The sequence below is a fragment of the Choloepus didactylus genome, chromosome 5 (genome assembly GCF_015220235.1).
Source record: "Choloepus didactylus isolate mChoDid1 chromosome 5, mChoDid1.pri, whole genome shotgun sequence".
Taxonomy (NCBI): Eukaryota; Metazoa; Chordata; class Mammalia; order Pilosa; family Megalonychidae; genus Choloepus; species Choloepus didactylus.
The window spans coordinates 146,334,010-146,359,782 of NC_051311.1; the positions used below are offsets into that span (position 1 = coordinate 146,334,010).

The 25,773-nt window shown below is 44.5% G+C and overlaps 2 protein-coding genes across 7 annotated transcripts in view; one reads left to right on the plus strand and one right to left on the minus strand.

Moving 5' to 3' along the window:
• Window positions 1-1,631, plus strand: part of EEPD1 (endonuclease/exonuclease/phosphatase family domain containing 1) — a 121,413-nt gene extending 119,782 nt beyond the window's left edge. For all 4 annotated transcript variants that reach the window (XM_037837071.1, XM_037837073.1, XM_037837072.1 and 1 more), the window contains exon 8: window positions 937-1,631. In XM_037837071.1, coding sequence (XP_037692999.1) covers window positions 937-1,136 — 200 coding nt within the window. In that variant the 3' untranslated portion in view covers window positions 1,137-1,631. The remainder of the gene's footprint in view (window positions 1-936) is intronic.
• Window positions 1,632-15,559: 13,928 nt separating this feature from the next.
• Window positions 15,560-25,773, minus strand: part of KIAA0895 (KIAA0895 ortholog) — a 76,603-nt gene continuing 66,389 nt past the window's right edge. For all 3 annotated transcript variants that reach the window (XM_037837084.1, XM_037837083.1, XM_037837081.1), the window contains 2 exons: window positions 20,863-20,960; window positions 15,560-18,517 (listed from right to left, as the gene is read on the minus strand). In XM_037837084.1, coding sequence (XP_037693012.1) covers window positions 18,356-18,517; window positions 20,863-20,960 — 260 coding nt within the window. In that variant the 3' untranslated portion in view covers window positions 15,560-18,355. The remainder of the gene's footprint in view (window positions 18,518-20,862; window positions 20,961-25,773) is intronic.

Genomic DNA, 25,773 nt, shown 5'->3' on the forward strand with positions numbered 1-25,773 from the left:
CTCACCAGTTTCTTCTACCTTTCTCCAGGCATCGGTTTCTTGCTGGACACTCTGTCATAGGAGGATCCAAAGACCAATTGACATGTGGGTCTCAGGGAAAGTGATTTGATCATCCAACTAGGCAGGTCGCAGTTTGAAGATACACACTGCTGACAGGTGTGGAACCCCACCCACAGCCTGCCTGGGTTCTCGGGAGTGTGGGCCATGGAAGGCACCTGCTCTCGGGAAGAGAGCTGCAGATGACTGGGTGGAAGGAACTCAGAAATCACTGCATCTGCAGCCATCCCAGAGCTGAGGTAGCCGAGCAAAGCCCAGACCAGCACCAGGGCCTCCCTCCCTGCACGAATCCCTGTGGATCTTACACTAACGTGACATTGCTTATTGCTGATGACCACAGCAATTGCTTTCAAAGTGTTCAGTAATTTTCATAATTGTTATTTAATTTCTTTTCAAATACACCTCCTGTTTTAGATATTTCTAAATCTTTATTTTTGAAATACCTGTTCCTTCTCATAAAATTTTGTAACTTTCTCCTTTTTACATTTTTCATAGAAAGAATTTATTCTCCCCCACCCTTTGTATCTTTTGCTTTGCAAATTAAGACTTTAACTTGGGATATCTTAATGAGGTATCTGTCCTTGTGTCAAATACATGTTCTTGCTGATCAGATTAGAAGCGGTTCATAAAGGATGAGGAGGGCAAACATATGGTGCTGTGCATTTGAATGGGCAGGGGGCCTGGCCTAAATGGGCAAACCCTCATTTACCCAGAAAATCCAACTGACAAGACAGACAGTTCCTTTGCACAGGCAAGTCGGGTAACTGAGAGATATCATCAGGGAATCCAGCCTTGCAGCAAAGCCCCTCCACTTCCCAGCCTGTGACCCCACCCATCCTTCTGTCCTGATTTCTGGACCTTTGTTCTCTCTCCTTTCAGGCCACTGGGCTGTGGTGAGAGAAGGACTCACCAACCCTTGGATTCCAGATAACTGGTCCTGGGGCGGAGTGGCTTCTGAGCATTGCCCCGTGCTGGCTGAGATCTACACTGAAAAGGACTGGAACAAAAAGGAGGGTCCTCGGAATGGCAGCGGGGTCACCCTGGAGCCAAGTGAAGCCAACATTAAGCACGAGCGGTGATGACACCAAAGTGATGTTTCCACAGGCAAGGAGTTGGCCCTTTGCGTGGGGGAGACCCAGCCACAGACACGGCTGCCTCTGCATCTTCATTCTGAGAGCATGACGTGGGCCTCGACCTGCCGGCCCTCCGTGTAGACGTCTCAGGACCTCTGATGGGGGAGACGGGCACGTGTGGGACACTTGCTGTGCTGGGGTGGTCCAAGCAGAAGCCCCGGGAAGAACCGAAATGCCCTTTAACCTCAGCAGCGGATTGAGGCATCGTCCTTGTGATAAAGAGACCAGTGACGGCGGCTGAGAAGGAAAGGGTGGGAGGCCTCTCGGGCTGCCCACCAGCCGGCTGGGCCATGTCGGGGACGCACGCGTCTGACCCCCGGGAGGTGATGTTCTGGCTGCAAATTACCTAAAGCTTTTAACTGTGATCGAGCACGCTTCTCAGATGTTTTGAGTGGTGATTTTTAGTTTTGTTTTGGAAAAAAATAAAATAAATAGAGATGAGTCTGCCTGCAGGCAGTGAGGGCCTTGGGGTGGTTCCCTGCCGTGTGCGCTTTGCCATCCACTTCCGGTGCCTCTGATGTGGGGCTCTGCGGACTGGTCCGGTGCCAGGTGCCGGGTGTGCACCTCCTGTGAGCCTGCTCTTTGCACACCTGCCTCGACACCCTGCAGAGGTGCCTCTCATAACCCACTGCTCACCTGAGATCTTTACAGAGTGGCAAATGGAGGTGGGCTACAGCTTATGTCATTTCCTCGCTCCCAGCTGCCCTTCCTCTCTGACTCCTTTGGCCTTCCTTGCCGGTTGGCCTTTTCCCTGGGAGCAGCATTCGTGCTTCTGAGCCACCTGGCTTCGATTCCCTCTGCTGGAGCCAAGAGTTCTCTCAGAGTGGTTCCTCCCTCCCCACCTACCCAATTAGATTCATAGCTCAGAGCCTCCCGTTGTTGATTCTGAGGAATACATGTTGATTCCAGGTATACGAGGAAGCTTAGCCCAGAAGCAGAGCCAGTGCCCCGGGGAGCTAAGCCTGATGCTTGAGGGACAAGGGAGGCTCTTTCTTTGTGGCTGGGGGGTGGGAGGGAGAGGGAGCAAGCCTGCTTTAGCTCGGTTAGGTGCTTCATCACACTGACCCCTTACAGCAACCCGTGAGGCCAGCCAGGATTCTGATGCCCATTTCACAACTGGAGAAACCGAGGCCCAGCAAGCTTAACCTCTGAAAGGTCCCACAACCAGTAAGTCAATAGATGGGATCCAAACTCAAGGTTTTCTGAGTTCAAAGCCCATGCTCATATATCATTTGCATGCTTGCTAACAGTAATGTGAAAGTATAAAAGTTAATGGTGAAAGCATGGGTCACATGGTTAGATTATCTAGGTTATTCCGATTTACCGTGGAAGCTGAGGGTTTATTCCTCTTTCCACTTCAAACACTCTCTGTGGACCAGAATCCAGAATCAGAAGCCAGGAGCCCTCCTGAGCCTCTCAGGCCTGGGGCCAGAGTGGGCCAGGAAAGGTAGCGGGCCCAGTTTCCCACTAAAGGTGATCCTTTTGAGCCACCTAGCTCCAAAGAGCATCAGATGTGCCCATTCTGGGGGAAATACAAGGGGGGATCTCTAGTGGGTGTGGGAGCAGCTCCACTCCCATGTGCTCAGGCTGTCCTGGAGGCTGAGCCTTGACAAAAACAACCAAGGTGGAATTAAAAGTATTGGGAGAGGTAGAAAAGGATGCTTCCCAGCTGAGCAGATCTCTTTAGGTGCAAAAAAAGATCTGATTAAAAGGGTGTGGAGCATCTGGCTGGTCAATGTGGGTGGAGATTTTAACTTTGGATAAGGTCACCCACATAAACCAGCCAGATGCCTTGAATCCTTTCAGCCAGTTGTTTTTTTGCACCAAAGCTGTTGAAAGAAAAAGCTGCAGTGAGATGGGGGAAAAGAAACCAAAGAAATGACCTCTGTACAGGGGAGTGGGGGGAGCCAGCGAGGCTGTGAAGGCAAGTTGCAGTGCCACCCCCCAGGCTGTGTGGCCTCTTCCTTGCTACCATGGTCATCCAGCAGTCACGCAGGAAGTCTGGCTTCAGGCAGAGCTGTTCTTATTATAGCCCCAGCCCTCTCTGTTGGTGTCTTTTTGCTTTGGTTGTTTTGCATCGGCTCCTCTTCGATTCACTTCTAACCCCCGATCCCTCTCCAAAGTTTCCTCCCAGCTTCATCGCCAGCTCTGTTCACAAAGGTGACATTCAGGACTGTCAGAGAAAGGCCATGACAGTAAAGCCACTTTTTTGGAGAAGCCAAGGGATATCCCCTGACACTAAGGTGAGTTTCTGGAAGGAGACCCAGGGGGCAGTGAAGGAGTGAAGGAATTAAGCGCTAGAGATGCCCTCAGAGGCCCCCTGGCACCACATTAGAGCACGTGGCATTCTTGGGGTCCCCATCACAGGGTGCCACAGGAGACCTGGGGCCCTTCCCTCCCTGCCACTGCCTAATGGAACCTTTCTCTCCTGCCCATTGTCCCCCAAGAGAATCTGTGAGGGATGGTGGCATTTTCTGTCTATGCAGGAGACCGTCAAAGCAGGGCCCCCAGCCCTGTCAGCTCCACCAGCACCAGCCCTGCCTCCTACTGTCTGCAGGTTTATCAGGGCTGGCTTGGAGGGCGGTCAGAAGCCCTTCCAAGCCTCAAATAATGGAGCCCAAGCTGTGACTCCCTTGCCACTGTTCCAGGGATGCCAAGGCAAGCAAAACAGGGTTAATCCTCAATAGACGGCTGCATTCTTCCAAAGCCAGACTGATGTCATGTTCTTTGCATGTCTTTGTTCTGATGGGTGCACTTCTCCTTCCGTGCAGATATCATCCCACCCTGGGGTGAGGGAAAACCCAAGCATCTGGGTTTTCAGCTCCAGCATCTGTGGCTGCATCACTGCGCAGTGACATGGGTCTCCACAACCTGTTGGTTGGGAGGTAGGCACAGCTCACCTGAGACTGCCACAGCCTTTGAGTGTTCAGAGGAAAGGAATGAGAGACTTCAGCCCCACTCACCTACCTTAAACCGAGCACCCATTTTCAAATACTTGCCCCACTGATTGACTCCTTACTATTCTAAGCGCTGTACGTTTTAACTGCTAAGTTCTCAGAGGAGTGCAATCAAGTAGGTATTATCATTATTCTGTTCCTTTTACAGACTAGGAAACTGAGGCACAGAGAGGGTAACCAGACTGGGATAGTGAAATTAGGAAATGGCAGAGCTGAGATCGGAAGCCGGCACTCGGTGCCAACGTTGCTCTGTGCGTGAGGGGAGATGCTGCCCACGAGCAGATGGAGATAAACTCTCACACCCACACACACGGAGCAGATGGGCACCTCTCACCTGAGGACCCCAGAACAGGGCCGTGGCTCAGTGGCCATGGGCTGTGAACTTGGAGCCAGCTGGACCTGGGTTCTGGGTTCCGCTCCAACACTCCCAAACTGCCGGCCCTGCACAGTGGACTCGGCTACTTAAGTCCCTGTTTGCTACCTTATCCCTTAAGTGAGGATCATGCCCTCTCATGGGGTTGTGAAGAATCAATATCAATCTGTACAGTTCTTAGCACAATGTCTGACCACAGGGCCAGTTTCAGACTCCAAGAGGAGCCCTTTGCTTCAAAGGCCCTGGTACATCGTAAAGGCCTAATAGGCAGTATTAAAAACAAAAAAATTTGTGTATGTAAATTTTATTCTGGTGACATATAACACAAAATTTGCCATTTTAATCATTTTTAAATGTACAATTCAGTGGTATTACTTATATTTACAATATGCTGCCATCACTGCTATCCCTTACCAAAATTTTTTCATCACCCCGAAAGAAAAAACAATTTTTTAATTGCTCATTGTTGTGAAGTCTCTACGTGGTGGGGCTCAGAACCTTCTGACTCTGTTTCCCCACCGAACATATGCTTCATGGTTTCCACAATCTGTACAGCAATATGCACTTTCCAGTGGTCAAGTTGAGCCCTTGGAAATAAGGCCCCCAGCCCAGTGGTACCTTCACATGGACACTGACCATCTGCTCCCCGCTTTTTGTTGAAAAAGACCCGAAGGTTGTAAGGGTGGGTGCCTGCCACTCGCGGCTGTAGCCCGTAAGGAAACCTGGCACCTCCCGGGGACATGCAGGCAGGCATGTTCTTTGATTTGCTTGGTGCACCATGGCTGGCGGCCACTGGGCCAATGACCAGTGAATGACGGTGAGCATTTCCCAGGGCGTCGTTGAACTTGGCATGCCCAGCCTTTCCAAAGGGCGTCTGTCGAGCACCTTCCTTGAGCCAACACGTTGTGGTAGGAATTTGGAGAGACTTAAGAAATGGTGGGCCAAGGCGTGAACCTGCCTTTAGAGTCTGTGGGCAGCCAGTGTGCTCCTGGAGAAAACAACCAGGAAACGATTCAAAACTGATTTACAAGCCCATGCCTGGGCTGTGGCCCCAACACTGTGTCTCCAAGTGAGGAAGACTGAGTGTAACAGGGTCTGCCAAGCAAGGCTTGGTCGGTACAGGAATTGGGGTTTGAGAAGGTGAATGGAAAAGGGTGTTGGCCAAGCAGAGTTGAGGCCATAAAGACGCACACACACGGGCACATGTCAGCACAGCAGCCTTGTTAGCACAGGATGCTGCTAATGAAGTTGGAGCTGCCTGATCCCTTTTTGATGTCAGGAGGGCCTGCGGATGAGCCTGGTGCTCAGCTGTGGCCTCTTCCAGCTTCTCCAGAATCCCCTACTCACCACCCACCCCATATGCCCCCCTCCGCCCCCACACATGCAGGGCTGCATTTGCAAATTCAGTGCTTCTTGAGAGGTCTTCTTGGGCTTCATTTCTACTTCTTTCCCTCAGTAAAGGAATACTTCGAAGTTTTTGTTTGAAATTCTAAAAACACAGACCCAGCTCAATCTGGCCTCGAGCTCCTATCCCTTGTTAATTATCAGAACCATTTGCTTTTCCCAGCCACTCACTGTGGACCAGGTAAGGGGGCATTTCCCACACTCCTGGGTCACCAGCCTAAGACCCCAGGGTTATTCGCCTAGTGCTGTCTGAGTGAGGATATCACAGATTTTACCTCACAGCAGCCATTGTGGAAAATTGATGGGAGCACAGCAGCCCCATCAAATACTGGGCACTTGCTTCAAGTACTGGGCACGGACCTGGCATGGCTCTTTGCCACCCCCAGAGCCTCGGCCGAAGGCCCAGAGCAGCCTCCTGCTGGAAGGTGGTGGTGGGCTGGGGAGTCACTGGGGAACAGCTCTCTGCTGTATGAGCAGACAGGGGACAGCAGATGGATTGCAGGGTCCCAGGAGGGAGTAATGGCTGAGCTGAGGCACTTAAGTGGCATCACTGCTTGGCTAATGTGAGTATGATTAGCCTTCGGAAATCTTAGCCCAGGCTAAGTAATCACGGAGCCTTTCCATAGGCCCCAACAAACATATCGTTGGGGACATGGCTAAGCTCCAAGGGCTTCTCCAGTGCACCCACCAGGGGACTCTGCCTGATGGCCCCCACCTCTTGGGGTCTTCCCAGCCTCATCTGGCTTCCCCGGCCTGGGTCTGTCGTTCCTTCAGCGAAGAAGGCAGGGTTTCCATAAAATGCACAGAACAAAAAGCTCAAGATTTCTAGAAGCCTTAAGATTAATGACTAGATGGATGGCCCTATCCCTTCCTCTGCACAGAAACTACAAAAGGATCAAGCAGGGTCTGAAATCAAAAGAATACCTAAATTAGCAAAATGTGGATAGTTGTTGAAGCTGGGTAATGGGCATTTGTTATACTATTCTGTCTACTTGTATATATGTTTGAAATGTTCCATAATCACAATTGCATAAATACATAAATAAGAAAAGGCCCAGCCTCCCCCCCACCCAAAAAAAGACAATAGAAGCTTAATACTTTTTTAAGAGAATAAACACTGTATTTCTCTGTAGACCAAGAGTGACGTTCTCACAATAGCGGTGGGTCCATGTGGGAAGAATTAGTGCCTGTCATTGTTTCCCTTTATGCCATTCCCTGGACTAGTATTTTTCTAGGAAAGGGTGATCTAAAGTAATCAAGTGTTTAATTCTAGAATGAGGACATTAAAATATATGTATTTGGAGGGTAAATTAAAAGCACCAGAGAGGAGAGAAGAAAGGGATGTTTAAGGGGTATTGAAAAAGCCTTGGGTTGCTTTTCATTCATTAACCGCACATGGCGCACCCCCCCAGGCGAGATAGACGCTGGGGCCCCTGCCTTCCCGGTAACTCCGAGGTGGCCCGGGTTGCGTGACCCCCCGTGGTGCCCTCCCAGCTGCACAGGCCTGGGCGTGAAGAAGGGTTAGCCCAGCCGCAGTAGGATCCTCCTGGATTCTGTATTCTCCTCGTGGTGAGCCTGGGAGCAGGGGGTGGGGGGTTAGGGTTAGGGTTACAGCCTCACCAAGAAGAGCGACTCATCGCGGCATCTTCCATCACCTGTAAAAAAAATCACGAGCTCCGTTAATAAACCGAACTCTGAGCCTCGGCGTCTGGTCATTCTGGAGATGCTGCTGCACAAAGGCGAGGGCCAGGCCTCCCGGGCCCGCTTTCTCCCGGGCTCTTCCTCCCCTGCTGCCTCCGCGGGCTCAACCGCACTCCCGCCCGGAACGCTGCGCCCGCACGCGCCCCCTGCTGCATTTCCCGCCGCAGCGCGGAGCCCAGGCGCAGCTAAAGCAGCCTGCACCCAAGACTCAGCGAGAGCAAGCGAGCAACAACTTCAGGGAACCGTAAAGGCGGATGGATGTACGCGGCCTGTGAGCTTACTCGCCTCCGCCTTGCAGCGGCGGGTGGAAGTCTCCCTGTATGGTCCCACCCGCGTCCTGCAGGGCCCTCGGGCGGACTGGACAACCGGGAGGGAGTCCAGAGATACGTACGAGCTCTCCCACCGTCTGTGGCCATAATCTGAATTCCGGTTTGTGCCAGACAACTAGTCCCTCCCCGCTGGTGCATCCCTGGGATGTTTCTCTCTCCCGGGGAAGAAGCCCGCCCGCCTCCCCTCCCTGGGTGCGATGCTTCATCCAGAGAGGTCTGCAAGGACCGGCATCCACGGGCGGGACATCCACCGGCAGACAGGCACGCTGGGGAGTGGGGTGGCCAAGGGTATTTCTTTAGGGGAGGAAGGAAGGGAACTGGAAGGAAACGGGCACTTACTGACCCCTCCTGAGAGCCACCCACCAGGCAAGGCAGCTCACTCATGCTAACCCTTACCACATTCTTTCGGGCAAAGCCATTGTGTCCATTTTACAGAAAAGGAAAGCAAGTCACAGAGAGATAAGTAGCCTACCTGGGCCTCCCAGCCAGCAACCAAGTCAGAATTCAAACTCAACTCTATCCAAAGCCAACGGCTTTAAGGGACAGGTTCACAATTAAGAATAAACACTGAAGGGGGGAAAACCCTTTTATAAAAGAGATATAAAGTGTTAGGTGAATCTGACAAAGAAAAGAATAAATTTTCAGCTGGGAACAAACCCAAGGAGCCTTCATGGAGGAGGTGTCCCTTGAGCCAGGACTTGAATGCGTAGGACTGGGTATCCAGAGGGTGAGAGATGGCAGAGGGAACTGCTGAGTGCAAAGGTGTGGAGGTTGCAAAGTGTTGAGTGTAGTTCACTCTGGCGAGAGTTTAGGATGTGTTACGAGGATCTTCAAAGGCAGGGGAAGTGTCGTGGTGGTGGTTCTGTGGGCTCTGGGGAGCTGTGGTGGGCTTTGTGCAGGTGTGCAAGCTGATTAGAAAAAGAGGCTTCCAGCGGCAGTGTGCAAGGGAAGTGGCAGGGATCACGAGATTATTAATGTTATTTGTTTATATGCTCCCCCTGCTCCGTAGTTAGTAGGGCAGGTCGGGCAGGGAGGTAGATCCACTAGTCCCGGAGAAAGGATGAGGACCTGCGGTGGGGAAGCAGGGAGGATGGAGAAGCTAGGGAGCAAGTGCAAACGTGGGGTGACTGGTGGGTGCTACATGGAGAAGGACCTGGGTTCGAGTGCCAGCTCTGCCCTTCCCAGCCAGGGCAGCCCAGGAGAGCTGGAGCCACGTCTGTGTGTTTCACCCCCATATCCCAGGTGCGTGAGTGTGGTAACAGTTGTTGTGGCTGACTTGTCTGTAAAATGGGGATGATTTTATCCACATCAAGGATGTCATGAGAAGGAAACGAGATCAAGTTTTATGAAGCCTGGCACACAGGATGAGCCCAGAAAGTAGTGACAGCTTCAGGGGCTACAGGCCATGTCGTAGCTCCTTGCTCGGCCTTGCCTTGCCTTGTCCAAATGTAACTCTGAGGTTCCCAAGAATTTGACCCCTGTTAGATTGAAAAAAAAAAAAAAAATCAGGAAAAAGACTAGGTTTGGGAGAAAGATGCTGGGTTCTGTTTTGGACAAATGGCCAGGCATTGGGAGCAGGCTGGGGAGACCTGCTCTTCCGGAGCCTTCCATGACTGGCCTCCAGTGCTCCCATTGAGACATCTCCTTTCAAGGACACACACCATAATGTGGAGACCCTTGGCTCTCAGGCCTCCCCTGGGCCAGACCATGAGCATCTAGAGAAGCTGGCAATGATGATGTTACGGAGGACAGTGATCTGGTGACCTCATCTTTTATCCCCAGAACCTGGCACATCCGAGCTATTGAGCAGTAAATGGATGAATGAACAAAGCTGGGGTTAGGGGGAGATGAGAGGGTATAAATGACAAAGAGAAGTCAGGGTGAGGCGGGAAGCATTGCTGCTCCAAGGGTAAGTGGCACACGGCTCTGCCCAGCTCCCCAGGGAGGGTGAGAAACCAGCAGCTGTGAGGCTGAAGGGAGGTGCCTGGTAGGTAGCACAGGCCACGGGCGGCTTTCCACCAGCTCTCCTCTGTCAGCCTTTGCCACCCCAAGCAGATTCTGGGGGTGAAGAAGGAGTGCAGAGAGAAGCCCCTGGAGCTGTCCAGGGAGGCTAGTTTCTCTCCTGCCTTGTTCCCCTCCACTGACCTATACTCTCTGCCACCATCTCTGCATTTGAACCACAAGGCTATTCCTCTCCCATTTACCCAGCCCCTCTCAGCAGGCCCCTGGAGTGGTCCCAGCTAGAGCTAGAGACCCCAGAAAGTTTAGGTTCCTCAAAGGATCGCGGGAAGGAAGCCCTTGGTGGCACAAAGAACTGAGCCACAGGGTTGTATGTTCAAATGCTTTCTGGCGCTTACTATGGATGTGACTTTGGGCAAGTTATCTGACTTCCCCTGATCCTCAGCTTCCTGGTCTGAAAAATGGGGCTGTCACTACACACCTTGCAATGTTGTCACAACAATTAAATAAGATACTGGATGTGCTTGGCACATAGACAATAAATAATAGTTAGCATCCCCATCACTGTCGCTACCTTCAGGAGTGGGCAAGCTTCTCTAGGGAAGACGACATGCCTGGAGGGTGGGTATCAGGGTTTGGGGAGGGCCCAGATCCTGAACTGGCCATAGGAGCCCAGGGGACAGGGGCAGATTTTGTACAGAAGCCGTCTGGACAATGCCCAGTGGTGGCGATGATTCCCTGCCAGCCCTCAGGAAGCAGGAGGCCCTTTAGTGTGACCCAGCCACCGCGAAGAGGAGCAGCTGGGGCGCCGCGGCTGGGTGCCCAAAAGCGGAGGCGGGGGTCCCGTTAGTGGGATGAGTTTGCTGGGCATGACAGAGCTCACGGGTGGGGGTGAGGTGGGAGGAAGAAGCCGCTAACTTTTAGGATCAAACCGCATAAGGCACCCTTTACTGGGAGTTTTTAGTTCTGGGGGCGCCCCATGGTGCCTGCTCAGGAAGCAGAGTTCCAGTCGATAGTGGTGGAAGATGAAATCATCTAAGTGCCCTGCTGACTTCCACTGTGGTGAATTATTTAATGAAATGGTTCTTCTGGAGAGGGGGGTGCGGGCACTGGCTTGAACATGACAGGGAGCGCCCGGGGCTCTGTGCGCCCTGGAGGGCTGGGGGACCCCAGGCCCCTGGCGGAGGGGGCGGAGCTAATGCAAATACGGCGGGCCGGAGCCTTTCCCGCGGTTTCCGGCTTTCCGAAACTGCTTGGGAGGCTGAGTCACCGAGGTGGACCTGGGAGCTTGGTTCTTACTCCAGGAGCCCGGAGACGGTGGAAAGCCGACGGCAGAGAACCAGGGGTGGCCCGGCCGCCCTGTCCACCGCAGGCGACCAGCGACAAAGGTGAGGTGCTGTCGGGGCAGCCTGGGGCCTCTGCTCTTGCTTCCCAGGGGTTCCTTCCTTGGCGAGGGGGTGGGGGTGGGGACCCCTCTTTTTCTCTAGATTGTGTGTCTGGGTGGCCAGGTTAGGTTTCATAACGTGGAAACCTCCGGTCTGTAAGGGTAGCGAGGTTCAAAGGCGTGCAAGAGAAGGACAGGACAGGAGGATGTTGCTTTGTCCCTGGGGAGTCCTGGGCTGGAGTGGCGCTAGTCACTAATTCCCTCCTTCCAGGTGCCCTGGGCAAATGGGGAGAAGGGAGAGAGATAAAAGACTCCACCTGCTTGCGTTTTCGTGAATTTTGGGTCAAATCACATAAGACATCCTTCACCTGCTGCTTTTAATTTGTGGGGTGGGGAGGCTAATGGTGTCTGCTTTGCAAGCAGTGCTGCAATCAAGAGATAGATGGTAGAAGCAGTAATCTAAGCACACTGCTGACTTCCACTCTGATGAACTATTTAATTTAATGATTATTGGTGGGGTGGGAGGGGCATTAAGGACTCAAATTTTCCTGCGGTAAAGAAGATTGAGTGCAGTTGGCAGGGCCCTGTGATTGCCTTAGAAAGGACTACTTTGAACAGAGCCCAGGTTTGCAGCAGGGAAGAGTGAGAGGTTGCCAGGCCCAGCCCACTGAACCTTATGTGGTGGTTTTATTGCCCTGAGTTCTGAGACACCCTGAAGCGGCATTTCAAAGCAGAGATTCGGAGCTGGCCTTAGCCACTGGCAAATGACCAACCTTCCCTGTCCTATGCTTCGAGGGATCTTAAGAATTTCCCAGGCTACAGATCCACCCCACCTCCTACCCCTAAGCCGGCCTATTCACCAACTCTAAAAACCCAAGGACTGGGAGCCAGGACACCCAAGGGCTACACCCAGCTATGCTACAAATCTTGCTGGGTGATGGGCAAGCTGTGAACGGCATTCAGGTCCTCAGTTTCTCTAAAGCTTTGTTTCTGACTGAACTATCGTGTGAGGCTCTCCCGGTGGTCTTCTCTCAGTGGTCCTCACACTGGTGCACAAAAGAATCTTCCAAAGAAATTTGTGGCATGTAGATTCCCAAATCCTAACCCAGAGTCTGATTAGGGAACTCTGGTCTGGCCAGTGACACAGCTGAATCTGTGAAGCTGCTCTGATGCTCACACTTTGAGAAATACTATGGAGGGGACTTGTTTTAAACACAGAACACCTAGAAATTTGGCTGAGCCTACTGTAAATAATAAAGAACGCAAGAGACGGTGGTGACTAAAGTGGTAGGAAGAAATGATGTAGTTAGATTGCTAGTGTGACTTTCAATGAGAGGTAAAAGGGACAATAGCGACTGGAATCTTATGTAGGAAATCAGCATGGAGGCTGAAAAAGTGTAGGATGAAAGTTGATACCTAGATAACACCAGGAGAAACCAGTTACTCAGTGAGTCCTTGGCTTCAATGTCCAAATGGAATTGACTGACAATTGTAGAGCTTATCAACACAGGATCTTTTCATTATTATCACTATGAAACCCAAGACCAGTTTTCAAAGACTGATGCTGAGTAAATCCTGGTAAGCAGCTGGACTTAGGAATTTTTGAGCTGTTTTTCTGAACCTCATTCATCCACGTCATTTACTTATCCAAGGACTCCAACTGATGAGAGAATTGTTTTTAGAAATCAGGTCTTCTTGCATTTATCTCAGAGGGTCTCATAGGCCTGTGGGCAAGGAGCTGTCAGATTCTGAGGCTCTCCACGTGGAAGATGTGAGCTGCCAGCTAGGGCCAGTGAGATGCATAGGAGGACTGGAACTGCCCGGAATCCTCCACCCCGACACCTCTCCCCTGCCCACCTGAGGCTGTGGAGGCCAGGGCCCCAAATCTCCTCAGTAATATATAGTGTGTTCAGGTTCTCAAGGTCTAGAACTTTCCCAGGCAAATCCAGTCACATTATCTCTAATCCCTAAACACCTCCTGGATGTTTGCCTGAAGGTCCTTGGGACTCCCAGTTTACAGGTTTACCTGGGGGAGGGTGGGGACCAGGTGGGGACAGGTGGGAGGGAGATAGACCTCTGTGTGATTTCCAGCATTTATTTGAAGACAGCCAGAGGCTTAAGGAGTATGAAGGCTGCATTATTCTGATTCTCTTGGGTCTGGCGACAGAAGGCCTAAAGAGCTAAAGACACCACAGAGCTGTTATATAACTAAGCGAGGTGGGACTTGAGATTAGAAATTTTGAATTCTCTAGCCTTGTCCGTGATCCAGAAAAAGGTGGCCTTGGTTTGTGTGCTGTTACAGTTGTTGAGCCGAGAAATCTCTCTTTGGTCAGAGGATCTTGTTTCTTTCCCCGGTACCTATCTATCTCCTTCTTTCTCCTTTCCCAAAAGGGAAAAGCTGGTTTTACTGAGAAGTATTAAGTATGTAGGGAAACTGTGGTAAGATAGAATAGTATCTGGATTTTAAATTGCTTGTACCTCACATAGATAATGCCTGTGTTTCAAATGGACAAAATCGGATGTCATTCCAGATTTATTTCTAAAGACTGAAAATAGTAAATACAGTATGTATATTGCTGTTCAGCCCAAATTATCCCAAAGAACATTATGAGACAAACTTGTTGGTGAGAGATTTAAATTGGAGAGAGGAAGAGAGAGATTCTGGAATAAGGCCTGAAGAAGGGAGACTTCAGTAATTCTCCCCTTGGATTTTTAAAAACTGAAATACCGATCTTTCCTAGCAAAGTTATGAAGGTGTGCTTGAAATCAGAGTTTAGATTGGTTTTAGCTTCAAGGGTCAAAAAACAAGATTAAACAACACGTAGAGGGCCTTGTATGAAAATGGGGAGTGGGAAGGGGTAAAAAGGAGCTAGTGTTCCCTCTAGTGGAGAGTTGTGGAGTGGCACCCAGAAATTCATTCGAACTGCACTGGGGGCTCTTGGAGCTGTTCTCTACTTGTATCTAATTGCTGGCTAGAACACTCCAAATAACTCCCCACTGCTCCCATCCTAAAGAGAATTAGATGATCCAACATGAACCAGTCACACAAAATAATTACTGTCTTTCTAAATCCAAGGTCATTTTATCTGTAAGGTCCAAGCTACCTAATTTCCTTGGAGGTATTACAGTAATTAACTGCAAAGTATTCTGAAGAAAAAGATAAGTTTTAAAAAGCAAGAGGACCAAATAACCAATTTATCTGAATTTGAGATGTTCACACCTTAGGTCATTACATACTTGCTATTAAAAACTTTGGTATATATGGTGTCAGGAGGTTTTCAGGTTTATCTCATCCCCTTTTTGGAAAAAAATTATCTCCCGAGTTCCACAATCCCTTGAAACTTTCCTCCACTGAAATTCCACCTATTCTGAAAGATATTCCATAGCTAACTGATGAAAACTGCTATTTCCCATAAGTTTCAAGGCATTAATTCCTTTAAATATTAGAATTATAGTGAATAAACATCAGTAAAATCTTGGTCATCTGACAGGGCTTTCCTAAGTGCCGATAGAGGTTTGAATTCAAAGACCCCTTCCTTGGCGCTGATGGGAGAGGGCACCTGCACTCTCCTCCCTGTCCCTGCTCAATTGCTCCTCTTCTTCCTGGGTAAAGTGTGGGCTCCTTTGGGCATATGGTGGAGGTCCCTAGGACCCTCTGTCCATCCTTTGATATCCCAAGAAGCTGCATTAGTGGTTCACTCCTTCCCCTGGACTAAAGCTGCTTAGGCTCCAAACACAAAACTTGCAAAGTGTGGGAATAAAGCCCTAACTGTGAACACGTACCTCTTTGCGGCAGTCTTTTTTCTCCGCTTCAAAAACATGGGCGTGCACGTTGTTGACTACGGTATATGCTATTTTGGGACTGCTTGATTGAAATTTTTTTATAGCATTTTTTGGGTATAGGACTGGCTGTGCCGGAATCTGTTGCTATGCCTCTTCCTCACTGGAATGTGAATAATTGTTTTCTTCACTGTAAGATCTCTGGTACTCAGTAGGATTTGTATAAAATTTACTGAATGAAAAGGGAAGTGAAATTAAGATAAAGTTGTTCCCTCCCTCCGTTTCCCTTCCCACTATCCCCCATAAGCTGAACTAATTAGGGGGAAAGGTGGGGTATAGCAAAAGTGATATTTCTCTATAAATAAGGATATTAGAAGACAAATGTGATCGATGGTCCTTTCAGTAATTACCATGCAATAAAAAACAAGAAACACCATGATAAAAATACAATTAGATTTTCAAAGAACAGAAGTTTACATGCATATACGTCCATATATTTGAGAACCTCAGTGCCACTTATTTTTATTATAGCTAGACACAATTAAAAATGCCCAAGGATATACAAAACAAACAGTACAAATTTTAAGCATTTTACAAAGGTGAAAATATAAAGAAATGAAGACTATGGATTTATGTTTGCAAACAATTTACTTTTAATCCTATCTGGTGTTTAAACCTAGCAGTTTATCAGAATTTGTATTTGATACCACTGTATGTTAGAATTATATTGGACAAAATTGATGAACTCAAAATCATTAATAGACTATAGTAAATAACTACTAAACTTAAAATTAATACGATCTTCAACTATTCTCCTATATACTGCTATAATTTTATATTTATTAAGACTTTTATTTTAGGGAACAAAGCTGACCATGACACTACTATAGGAAAGAGAATAAGAGATGTACAGAACAATATGACAAGTTCAGGGAACTTCCTAAATAGACATTAATTAAATCTTCAATTCCAACTTTTAAAGCATAGAGTTTTCTGCTACTCTGAAACTAGTTTCTGGTTCACTGCTAACTTTTAAAATATCTTAAGACCACCAATGTGATTTAAAGTCATTTTTTCTGGATAATGGTTCAGAGTTTTTGTCTTTATGTCAAAACAGTAACGCAAGTACATTTTTCCTTTTCCAGATCAGATAAAGAGAGAATATCCATTCATTTTTAAATGCAGGGACTAGAACCACTGCAAATAATCCTACCTATAGGAAATTAAGGCTGTTGTGATCTTCCTTTGTATTTAAACTATCACATACGATTAGAAGTGTTATTGCCTGCAAATGATAATTTGCAACCCTTAGTGCTTAAGGAAACGAACACTGCCAGTTCTGTCTATACTTCAATTCCAGTTAATAAAACACTGTTTTCACAATCAATATTTAAAAAACTGGGAACACCTTTGTTGCACTTTACGATAAAGTTGGAAAACACTATACAAAGCTGAAACTACATGACTGCCACAAAAATGAGGAATGCTTGTGGTGCTGAGAGGGTTTCTGGTATCCGGTTAATGCTGGAGCACTCGGCCACAGCCCTGCACAAGGTATGCAAGTCACACTCTGGCCAGCAAGACAGGTGTGGGGGCCTTTCAATGCTCTGGCTCCAAAGGGCCTGGCCTTCCAATGGCAGCAGTGAGATGCATGGTTTTGCAGGAATCCCTAGGTGCCAGATATATCATGTTTGCTGCAACCTTCCAGGCAAGCCTTTCAAGGTATGTGAAAGAGAAAATTCACAAACCTAACCTGCAAAAGATTTCCTAAAATCATTTTCTAGTGTGAGTGTGGACCAGGCTTTGTGGCTATACATCTACCAGTGTTAGCACCATATTTTAGGCTGAATTGAGATAACAGCAAACTTTCAGATAGCTTTGGGTATAAATTACAGTAGTAATCTTGAATGAGGTGTCTACAGCAGTTGTTTTTCTTCTGATCACTAAAATAAGCTGTTTCAAGAGCTATGTGATCCAAGTATTAAAAAGAAGCCTCACTAAAGCTGATCTTGTGAAAGGACAGACTTGTATTTCCTTGTAACGTGGGGAGATGCATGTGGAGTAATGACCCAGTGGTGTCTTTACCGCCAAAAATACGTATTGAGTTTTATTCTTTTTTGCCATTCCTCATTCTAGTTAAATATATCCACCAGAACTACAGAATACACTCTGGAGGTCTGAAAGAGAACCAACCTAAGTATCTGAACTCTGCTTAGGGATGAATTTAGGCATAAACTGATACCAATAAATTACAAAGCTAAGAGTAAAAGGGTAAATAATACAGCAAAATAGAACTCTCATTTCTGAAGTTCAAACTGTGTCATTATTGGGCTGATGAAGTCAAAGATTTTGATAAAGTGCATTAAGCCGTATCACAAGGCTAGGTTACCAAAGGCAATGCCCAGAAATTCTGTTTTTCAGAGCATGGTCAAGTTAACTATATAGCCAGTATACAGTCAGTATTTAATTCCTATATTAACTAGATCGGTCTGTTCTTCCCCTGCTCCTTACATATTCCATTTAATTAAAAAAAGGCGAATAGCTTCAATCTTCCCAACTATATTAATTTGCAGGAGTAAAACTTGTACTTAATTATATAAAAGAATGGAAAGGGAAAGACTCTAAAACTTGGTTAAAAATTTGAAGGAATACAATATATTTCAGCAAATGAAAACAGAATTTAGTTAAGAGATAACTGGATAAAATGAGGCAATTCTCTAACTTAGTTTCTATAAACTGGTAAGATGAAACCATGTGTAAAATAAAGGACTTAATGAAAACTTTTCAAATGCTTTTTCCCTCCCTGTAACATTATAAAGAAGGGATAAGAAATCCTAGATACAGCTAACTTTTGGGAGCATAACAGAACTAATTTTCAAAGGAAAACAATTACCATTATTCACTGAATAAAATATAACCTTGATGTTTGACAGACACTGTTTAGAATTCAGGCAGTGTCTAGCTGGAGCTGGTCTTGGTACTCAGGCAGAAGTTTATTGCTCACTTCGACCAAGATTCTTCAAAAACACTCATCAGTAGTATTTTCATCGGATTTGAGATTCAGATGAAAATAGGAGTAACTTTTCCCTCCAGCCCATAGAAACATTTTAGGGAAATAGTTTAAAGTTTGTACTTAAAAATCCAAAAATTCAGCTGACTACTGCAGACCATTCTTCAGAAAACTCAGGTAGAGTCATTCTTCTTTTGTAAATCTGGTGCTAACTGCACCGAATTGGTAATATTCATAGAGGCACAGCCCATGTGTGCAAGAATGCAAATTACTGTATAAGATCTTGCAGCTCCCTGTCAGTCAGCTCATTGACTTCCATTATCTTCTCCAAGTGTTCCCTATATCGGCTGTGGTCCTGCAGGAAGTGAGGCACCCTCATGTTTTCAGTAACTGCCAATCCTTTTAAGCGATCCACATCTTCATAAGAAACCTAAAAAAAGGAAGATGGGATAATTTTTAAACATAACTACAAGTTATATTTTGAAGAGGAATCTCTTCCCTGGATCTTAAATGAAATTTTTTAAGTTTATGGACTGATTGCCAAACAACTTTCATACCTGCAAAATAGCAAAAATCAGTGGCTTACTTTTATTTACTATGTTAAAATAAGAATGTATTTATCTGTTCCTTCACACCATGACTACATTTAAAAAAAGACACAAGCCAATATTTGATTTAATACTGGTATCTTGGACCTATTCAGTTTATCTGGAAATTAAACTACTAAATTTAATGTGTGTGTGTGTATGTGTGAGAGAGGGAGAGAGAGGGAGAGGGAGGGAGGGAGCGAGAATCTAAACATGAACATATCTCCCGACTAAATCTAAATAAAAGAATCAAGAAAATAGGTGGAATATAGTAACCATACTATCAAATAAATGAGCACAATTTTATATTGGATTCCTCTTGTTGGTTTGTTGGGAAGTATAATAAACTGTGATGTGTTAAATTCTCTTGCTTTTATTTTGACTTTTTGTAAATTTTTTTTTTTTAATTTCACATCTCTTTCATTCTCCTGTATAAGCAGATACTTATATTAGCTTTAGGGGTGGAACTTTTTATATCCTATAAATTATCTTTGCATCTTTAAATTCCAAAACATGGCTGAGTTTAAATACTCTTGTCTTCTGATCAACACTCTTCCCAGTTCAGTAGGATAAAACAAATCACGTTAGTGTTTTATCTGTATTTTATTAGATGGTAATAATAATGCTACTAAATATAATGAAAATAAGTTAGTTGTTGATATTGGTATGGTTTAGTAATTCCTAAACCATTCTGAATTTACTATAAGCAAGAATGAGTAAAACTATTGCTACTATTGGGAAATAGGTGTTCTTATTTTAAGAGAAGGGAGAGAGAGACAAATATGGAATAAGAAAGGAGGTGTGAAAGAACCTTGTGGTGTTGGATTTGAATTGGAATACCCTTATGACTTTTACCCTTATGACTTTAGACAGATATATATATATATGATTTGCTCATTGAAATGGTTTAGAAGCAAAAGTACCCCAAGAGGAATGAGTATACCTAGTGCTCAGATCTTGTTTTCTAAATACGATTTTCTCCTAAAAGGTATCAGGCTTCCTTGAAGAAACTACTGATCTCAGATTTGGGTAGAAAAAAGTATAAGATGACCCCAGAACATTTTATTATGCCAGAAAACCTGGAGTTGTGTTAAAAAACAAAACAAAACAACAACAAAAAAACCACATACACACACACACACACCACAGAGGAGCACGTTTAAAAAGATATTGAATAAAAAAGACTGAATAAATAATCCTACAAAAAATGAGAGTGACAGAGAAATAACAAAATCAGAAAATCTCTACTTTGCTACCACCAATGTAATAATTATTCAGGCAAAGATATCAATGGATGTTAAAACTCTTCCTTGAAAGGTTGTTGGAGAACAGTACATTCATATGTTCTTCAGGTATGACCCCACAGATCCCTTAGCAATATGATGGGGAAAGGTGTATGATGGAGAGATTGGCAGTCACTAACGTAACCAGGTGATCAGATGCCGCATCATCAGTAATGGGACATTATGTGCTTTCTGAGGTGAAGCAGTGGGAAGGACACAAAATCACTTATGTAGTATTCTTGCCAAAAAAGGTTTAACCTGAATCTAATCATGAGGAAACAATCTAACAATCTGGACTGTAGGAATTCTCAAGAAAACTGTCCTGAACTCTCCAAAATATCATGAAAAACAAAAAGAATGGGGTGGGTAGGGGAACTGTTCTAGATTTAATAAAAAATATTAGAGAGACAAAACAACCAAATGCAATGCATGAATCTGGATTTGATCTGGGTTACCAAAAAGAGCTATAAAGGACATTGAGGGGATGATTTGGAAAAATTTTATGTGGACTGTATTTTAGTTATTATTATTGAATCAATGATAAATTTCTTAAATAAGAAAAATGTACTGGGTCATGTCAGAGAATGTCCTTGCTCTTAGGAAATACATGTTCAAGTATTTAGGGGTGAAGTATATGCCAGCAGTTTACATTAAAATGCTTTAGATAAATATATATATATATATTTCCCCCCCAAATTTCCTTTTCTCTTCATCTCTTATTAATCACAAAGAAATTCTGCATTTTGGTTCTGTGGCAGAATCATATTTCCTCCCCTCCATAAAGGCAATTTGCTCTGATAAAGTAAAAACAGTTTGAATCCGAGTCTTACTTAAACATAAAATCAAACTGGTGGAGAATGCTCACCTGGTGTGTTTGGGCACAGGGTACTTTTGGTTTCACTCACCTTTCCCAGGGCAGTCAGTAGGTGAAAGTCAATGGTGTCTCTGTATCTGAGGATTTGAAGGATTCCATCCAAGTACACCTGGTCTTTACTGAAACACCCTGGAGGAACCAGAATAGTGTTTATTCTGTGATGTTTAAAAAACAACAAGACTCTGCCCTGATCAAGATGGCTCCAGACACCCAAAGAAGCTTTGAACAACCAGTAAGAATTGGCAGAAACATCTTTGTCAAAGCTCCAGAAAACTGTTCAAGGACTTCATTAATAGGGCAAGTGGTGAATCATGAAAAGGGCCACTTAAAAGTGGTAGGATCTCCTAGCATCTTGGCTGGCCCTTCCCCTACCTCTTACCAGCTTGTTGTGGAGCCGGCCTGTGCTCCCAGTGCAGATCCCTGGTCCCGATTCCTGAGGGAGCAGAGTAACTCTCGTGTACATACTAGAAGCATGTAATGACTGGCCAGTCTGTCTGGTGGTAGCCTGAGGGACTTGCTGTCCCAGAACTTGCCTTGTGTGAAGAAGGCGGCTCAGAGAGCTCTCCTACAGACTGCAGTGAGGAAACTGTTTCCTAGGCAAGAGGAGACATTCAGAACCATGTAAATGGGCAATTCCTAGTGTCACACATGCATGCCCAAGACAAGATGCATATGCAGAAAGAACCAGGGAGGCCCCTAAGTTTTAGCCCTGAGCTATCCTTAAACTCTTAGTATGGATAAGCCCTGAATGAAAGCACTTGGGCAGGTCAATCTGCAAATACTGGGAAAGGTAAAAGTTTTCTTTTTTTCCTTCTTTCTTTTTTTGTGAGCTCCTGGCATTCAAGAAAGAGTATCTCAACACTAGCTAGATACAAGAAGGAACAGAGGCCTCAGAGTCTAGATTCCAGCAATAACACATAAAAAATGTCAAAATGCCAAGTTTCAACAAAAAGTTACAAAACATACAGGAAACAGGAAATGATGGCTCAGGCAAAGGAGAAGATTAAAGCATTAGAAGCCATCAATGAGAAGGATCAGACCTGGGACAGTCCAGGCAAAGACTTTTAAAAAATGGTCTTAAATATGCTCAAAGAGCTAAAGAAAAACATGGACAAAGAACAAAAGGAAATCAGGAAAAGGATAGATGAACACAAAGAGAATCTCAATAGAGAGATGGAAAGTAGGAAAAGGAACCAAACAGAGCTGAAGACCACTGTAACAGAAATTAAAATTCCCTAGAGAGGTTCAGCAGCAGATTGGAGCTGATGGAAGAAAGAATCAGTGAACCTGAAGATAAGAGAATTGAAGTCACGTGGTCTGAGAAGCAGAAAGAAGAACGAACAATGAAAAGCAAACAGGGCCCAAGGAACTCTGGGATACCATCAGATGTACCAATATATACACTGTGGGATTTCCAGAAAGAGCAGAGTAAGGAGCAGAGAGACTATTCAGAGAAATAATGGCTGAAAACTTCTCAAATTTAACTAAAGACATGAATATACACATCCAAGATGACCAATGATTCCAAACAGGATAAACCCAAATAGAACCACCAAGTGCCATGTTACAATTAAACTGTCAGATGCCAAAGATAAAGAGAGAATTCTTTATCTGCGAGAAAGAAGCAATGTGTCACATACAAGGGAGCCTCAATAAGATTAAATGCCTATTTGTCATTGGAAATCATGCAGGCAAGAAGGCAGTGGAAAGACATATATAAGGTGCTGAAAGCAAAAAAAATTGCCAACCAAAAGTTCTATATCTGGCAAAACTGTCTTTCTTTCAAAAATAAAGAAGGGATTAAGACATTCCTAGATACACAAAAGCTGAGACTTCATCACCATTAGACCAGCTCTACAAGATGCTAAAGAGAATTCTGCAAGTTGAAAGGAAAAGACACTACACAATTGATTGAAGCCACATGAAGAAGTTAAGATATCCAGTAAAGATAATGACATGGGTAAATATAAATACCAGTCCTATTGTATTTTTGGTTTGTAACTCCACTTTTTAATTCCTACAGGATCTAAAAGGCAAATGCACAAAATGCTATCATAGATCAGTGGTTTTGGACTCATAATATATAAACATGTAATTTGTAACAAGAGCTTCATAAAGGTAAGGGGTTGAAACATAGGGTATATTAAGGTAGTATCAAAGCAAACGAGATTGTTAAAGATTTAGGATGTTACATTTAAGCCCCATGGTGACCAAAAAGAAACTATCAGAGAATGTGCAAACTTATATGGACAGAAAGTAGAGTACAGGTTACCAGAGGTAGGGAGAAGGGACAATGGGGAGTTAATGCAAAATGAGTGTAACGTTTTTGTTGGGAGTGAAGGGGAAGTCCTAGTAATGGAATGGTATACTTGGAGGAGTTGGGATGGGAAGATTTATGTTGCATATGTTTCCTCAATTTAAAAAAAGGGAGAGAAAATAAAGAGATAATGACAATTAAATGCAATACATAATACTGGATGGGAACTAAGAATGGAAGAGAAAAGGCTCATAAAGACATTATTGAGAAAAAGGAATCTAAAATGTATGTTAAATGTTAAATTTCTTGAACTTGGTAACTGCACTTAAGGCGACTATATAAGTGAGCATCTTTGTAGGAAGTGTACATGGAAGTATTATATTTTCAGGGAGTATGATATGTACCATCTCTCAAATGTTCAGAAGATAGATAGGTAGATCAATAGATGGATGACCGAATGATAAAGAATGGTGGCAAAATGTTAAAATTGGTGGATCTGGGTAAATGGCAGGGGAGAGTATGTTAGAGTTCTCTTATGAGATCTGTATTATTTTTGCAACTGTCCTGTAAGTTTGAAATTATTTCAAAATTAAAAGTTGAAAAAATTTTAATTTCTGAGTAGATAGATACTAACCCATTCTCTTACAGTAGGTGTCAATTCTGTATAAAAATTCTAATTTGCCACACATTTACTTTTATTTAACTATTTGCATAAAATAAAATGTGGGGTCTTGGGAGGTACTAGGATAATGTGCTGACTAGTAGCTTCTCTCATCCCTCCCTCAATAATTAAAATAGCATTTTATAAAGACTGGTAATTTAAAATATATGAACTTTATAAATAATTATCCCAATCCTCCCACCTCACCTTGGCTCATAGCTTCCACCCTGCAATGGAGACATCTGGGTGGGGAGAGCTCTAAGGGGTACAGTTGTAGGGCAGCAGGTCTGAGGGTGGGGTGGGCAGTCTGGATACATGGGATTTACATAAAAAACTCGTAGTGTTTTCAAATTATACCTCCCCCCATCAAAAAATGACTATGGTTTGAACACTCTCTAGGTGATTTTGATACTATTCCTCCCTATGAACACTAGAATTAAAACTAGATTTTAAAGAATGTGTAGGGTTAGAAAGAGGAAGAATGTGGATGAAGAAGACATGAAAAGGAGGAACAGCTCCTTATGATCTTAGCCGAGTTAAAAAAGAATGTTCTGCTTGCAAAGAAAACCTTTCTCCTATCCTCATATATTTTGAAACTTTTAAAAATTTTTACTCTATTAAATTAAAATTTTACCATTTGGAGATTCATATCTTAAGGACTAACTGTTAATTTTTTAGGTAAGATAACAGCATGGATATTATGCAAAAAAAGGATTTTTCTTATCAGAGATGCATTCCCTGAAGTATTTATAGGTAAAAGGACAGGATATGTGGAATTGGCTTTAAAATATTATAGGAAAACAGGAACTTGGGAGAAGAGATGAACCATAATTAGAAAATGTTGATTACTGTCGAGACTGGGTGATATATAGATGAAAGGTCAGAGTATTAATCACTCTTCTTTGAAAATTTCCATAATAAAATGTTTTTTCTTTTTTTTTTAAAAGGAGTGTTAGGGAATAAAAAGGACATGTCTAAAAATGATGTGCCTCCATGGGGTGTCAAGAACAACACGAAAGCCCTGTGTATCTAGCTTCAGAGCCCTAAAATATGAGGAGAGAGCTAAAAAGGAGATGGAAAATGGCAAAGACACACTGTTTATCTGAAACTTAGCCTGGAGGTGGCTTTGACACATGAAAAACAGTGGCCAGACACGTCCTCGTCCCCCTCCTCCCTGCTTCCTGTCTAGCCTGGTCCTGACTCTGAGGCACCACACTTTAGTACATCATAGGTCGAAAATGTTGATGTGGGCTGGGCTGGAAATACAACCATCACTGATTTAGTAAATATTTACAAGTTCCAAATAAATACTTTAAAAACACTTCTAAAAGAAAAGTTGTTGATAAATTGAATTAATGTGGAAGTCAAAATGGCTTTTTAATGAGTGTTCCCTAATTCTTACCCTTTTTTCAAAGGCATTTTTGTACTGCCTTATGATCAGCTTTTTGTCTTGTAAAAATAAAAATATTTGTGAACAATATGAAGTCTTAAAATAAGCTGCTAATTTTTAAGCTTTCTACTAGAGAAGCATACTTACTTAGATTAGAACTAGCCTGCTTGTGAAGATCATACACTGTGCTTGTATTCCCTGCCTCTATTTTCTTTAGACAAATAATAAAAATAATTTTAAAAATAGTGCTAGAAATCTCCGATGAGATAATATATTCAGGCAAGGATCATCAATGGACACTAAATCCATGAGATGAAACTTTGTTGGGAACAAGATATTCACAAGAGTCTCTCTCACCGCACATACCATTTATTAATTACAAAGGGGAAAATGTACCTTTACAGAGGAAAGGGCTCACACTCACCACTTTACATGAAGATTAAACTTAACATCACCAATGGTGGGACCACCTGTCATTAGGTAGCTCCTGAGTATACTTTCCAAAAATATTTACCCTACATCTAATCACAGGCAACAATCAAGCACATCCAATTAGATCCAACTGTATCTGGATTTAAAAAAAAAAGAAGGCTATAAAGGACATTTTTGAAATAGTGAGGGAAATTTAAATATG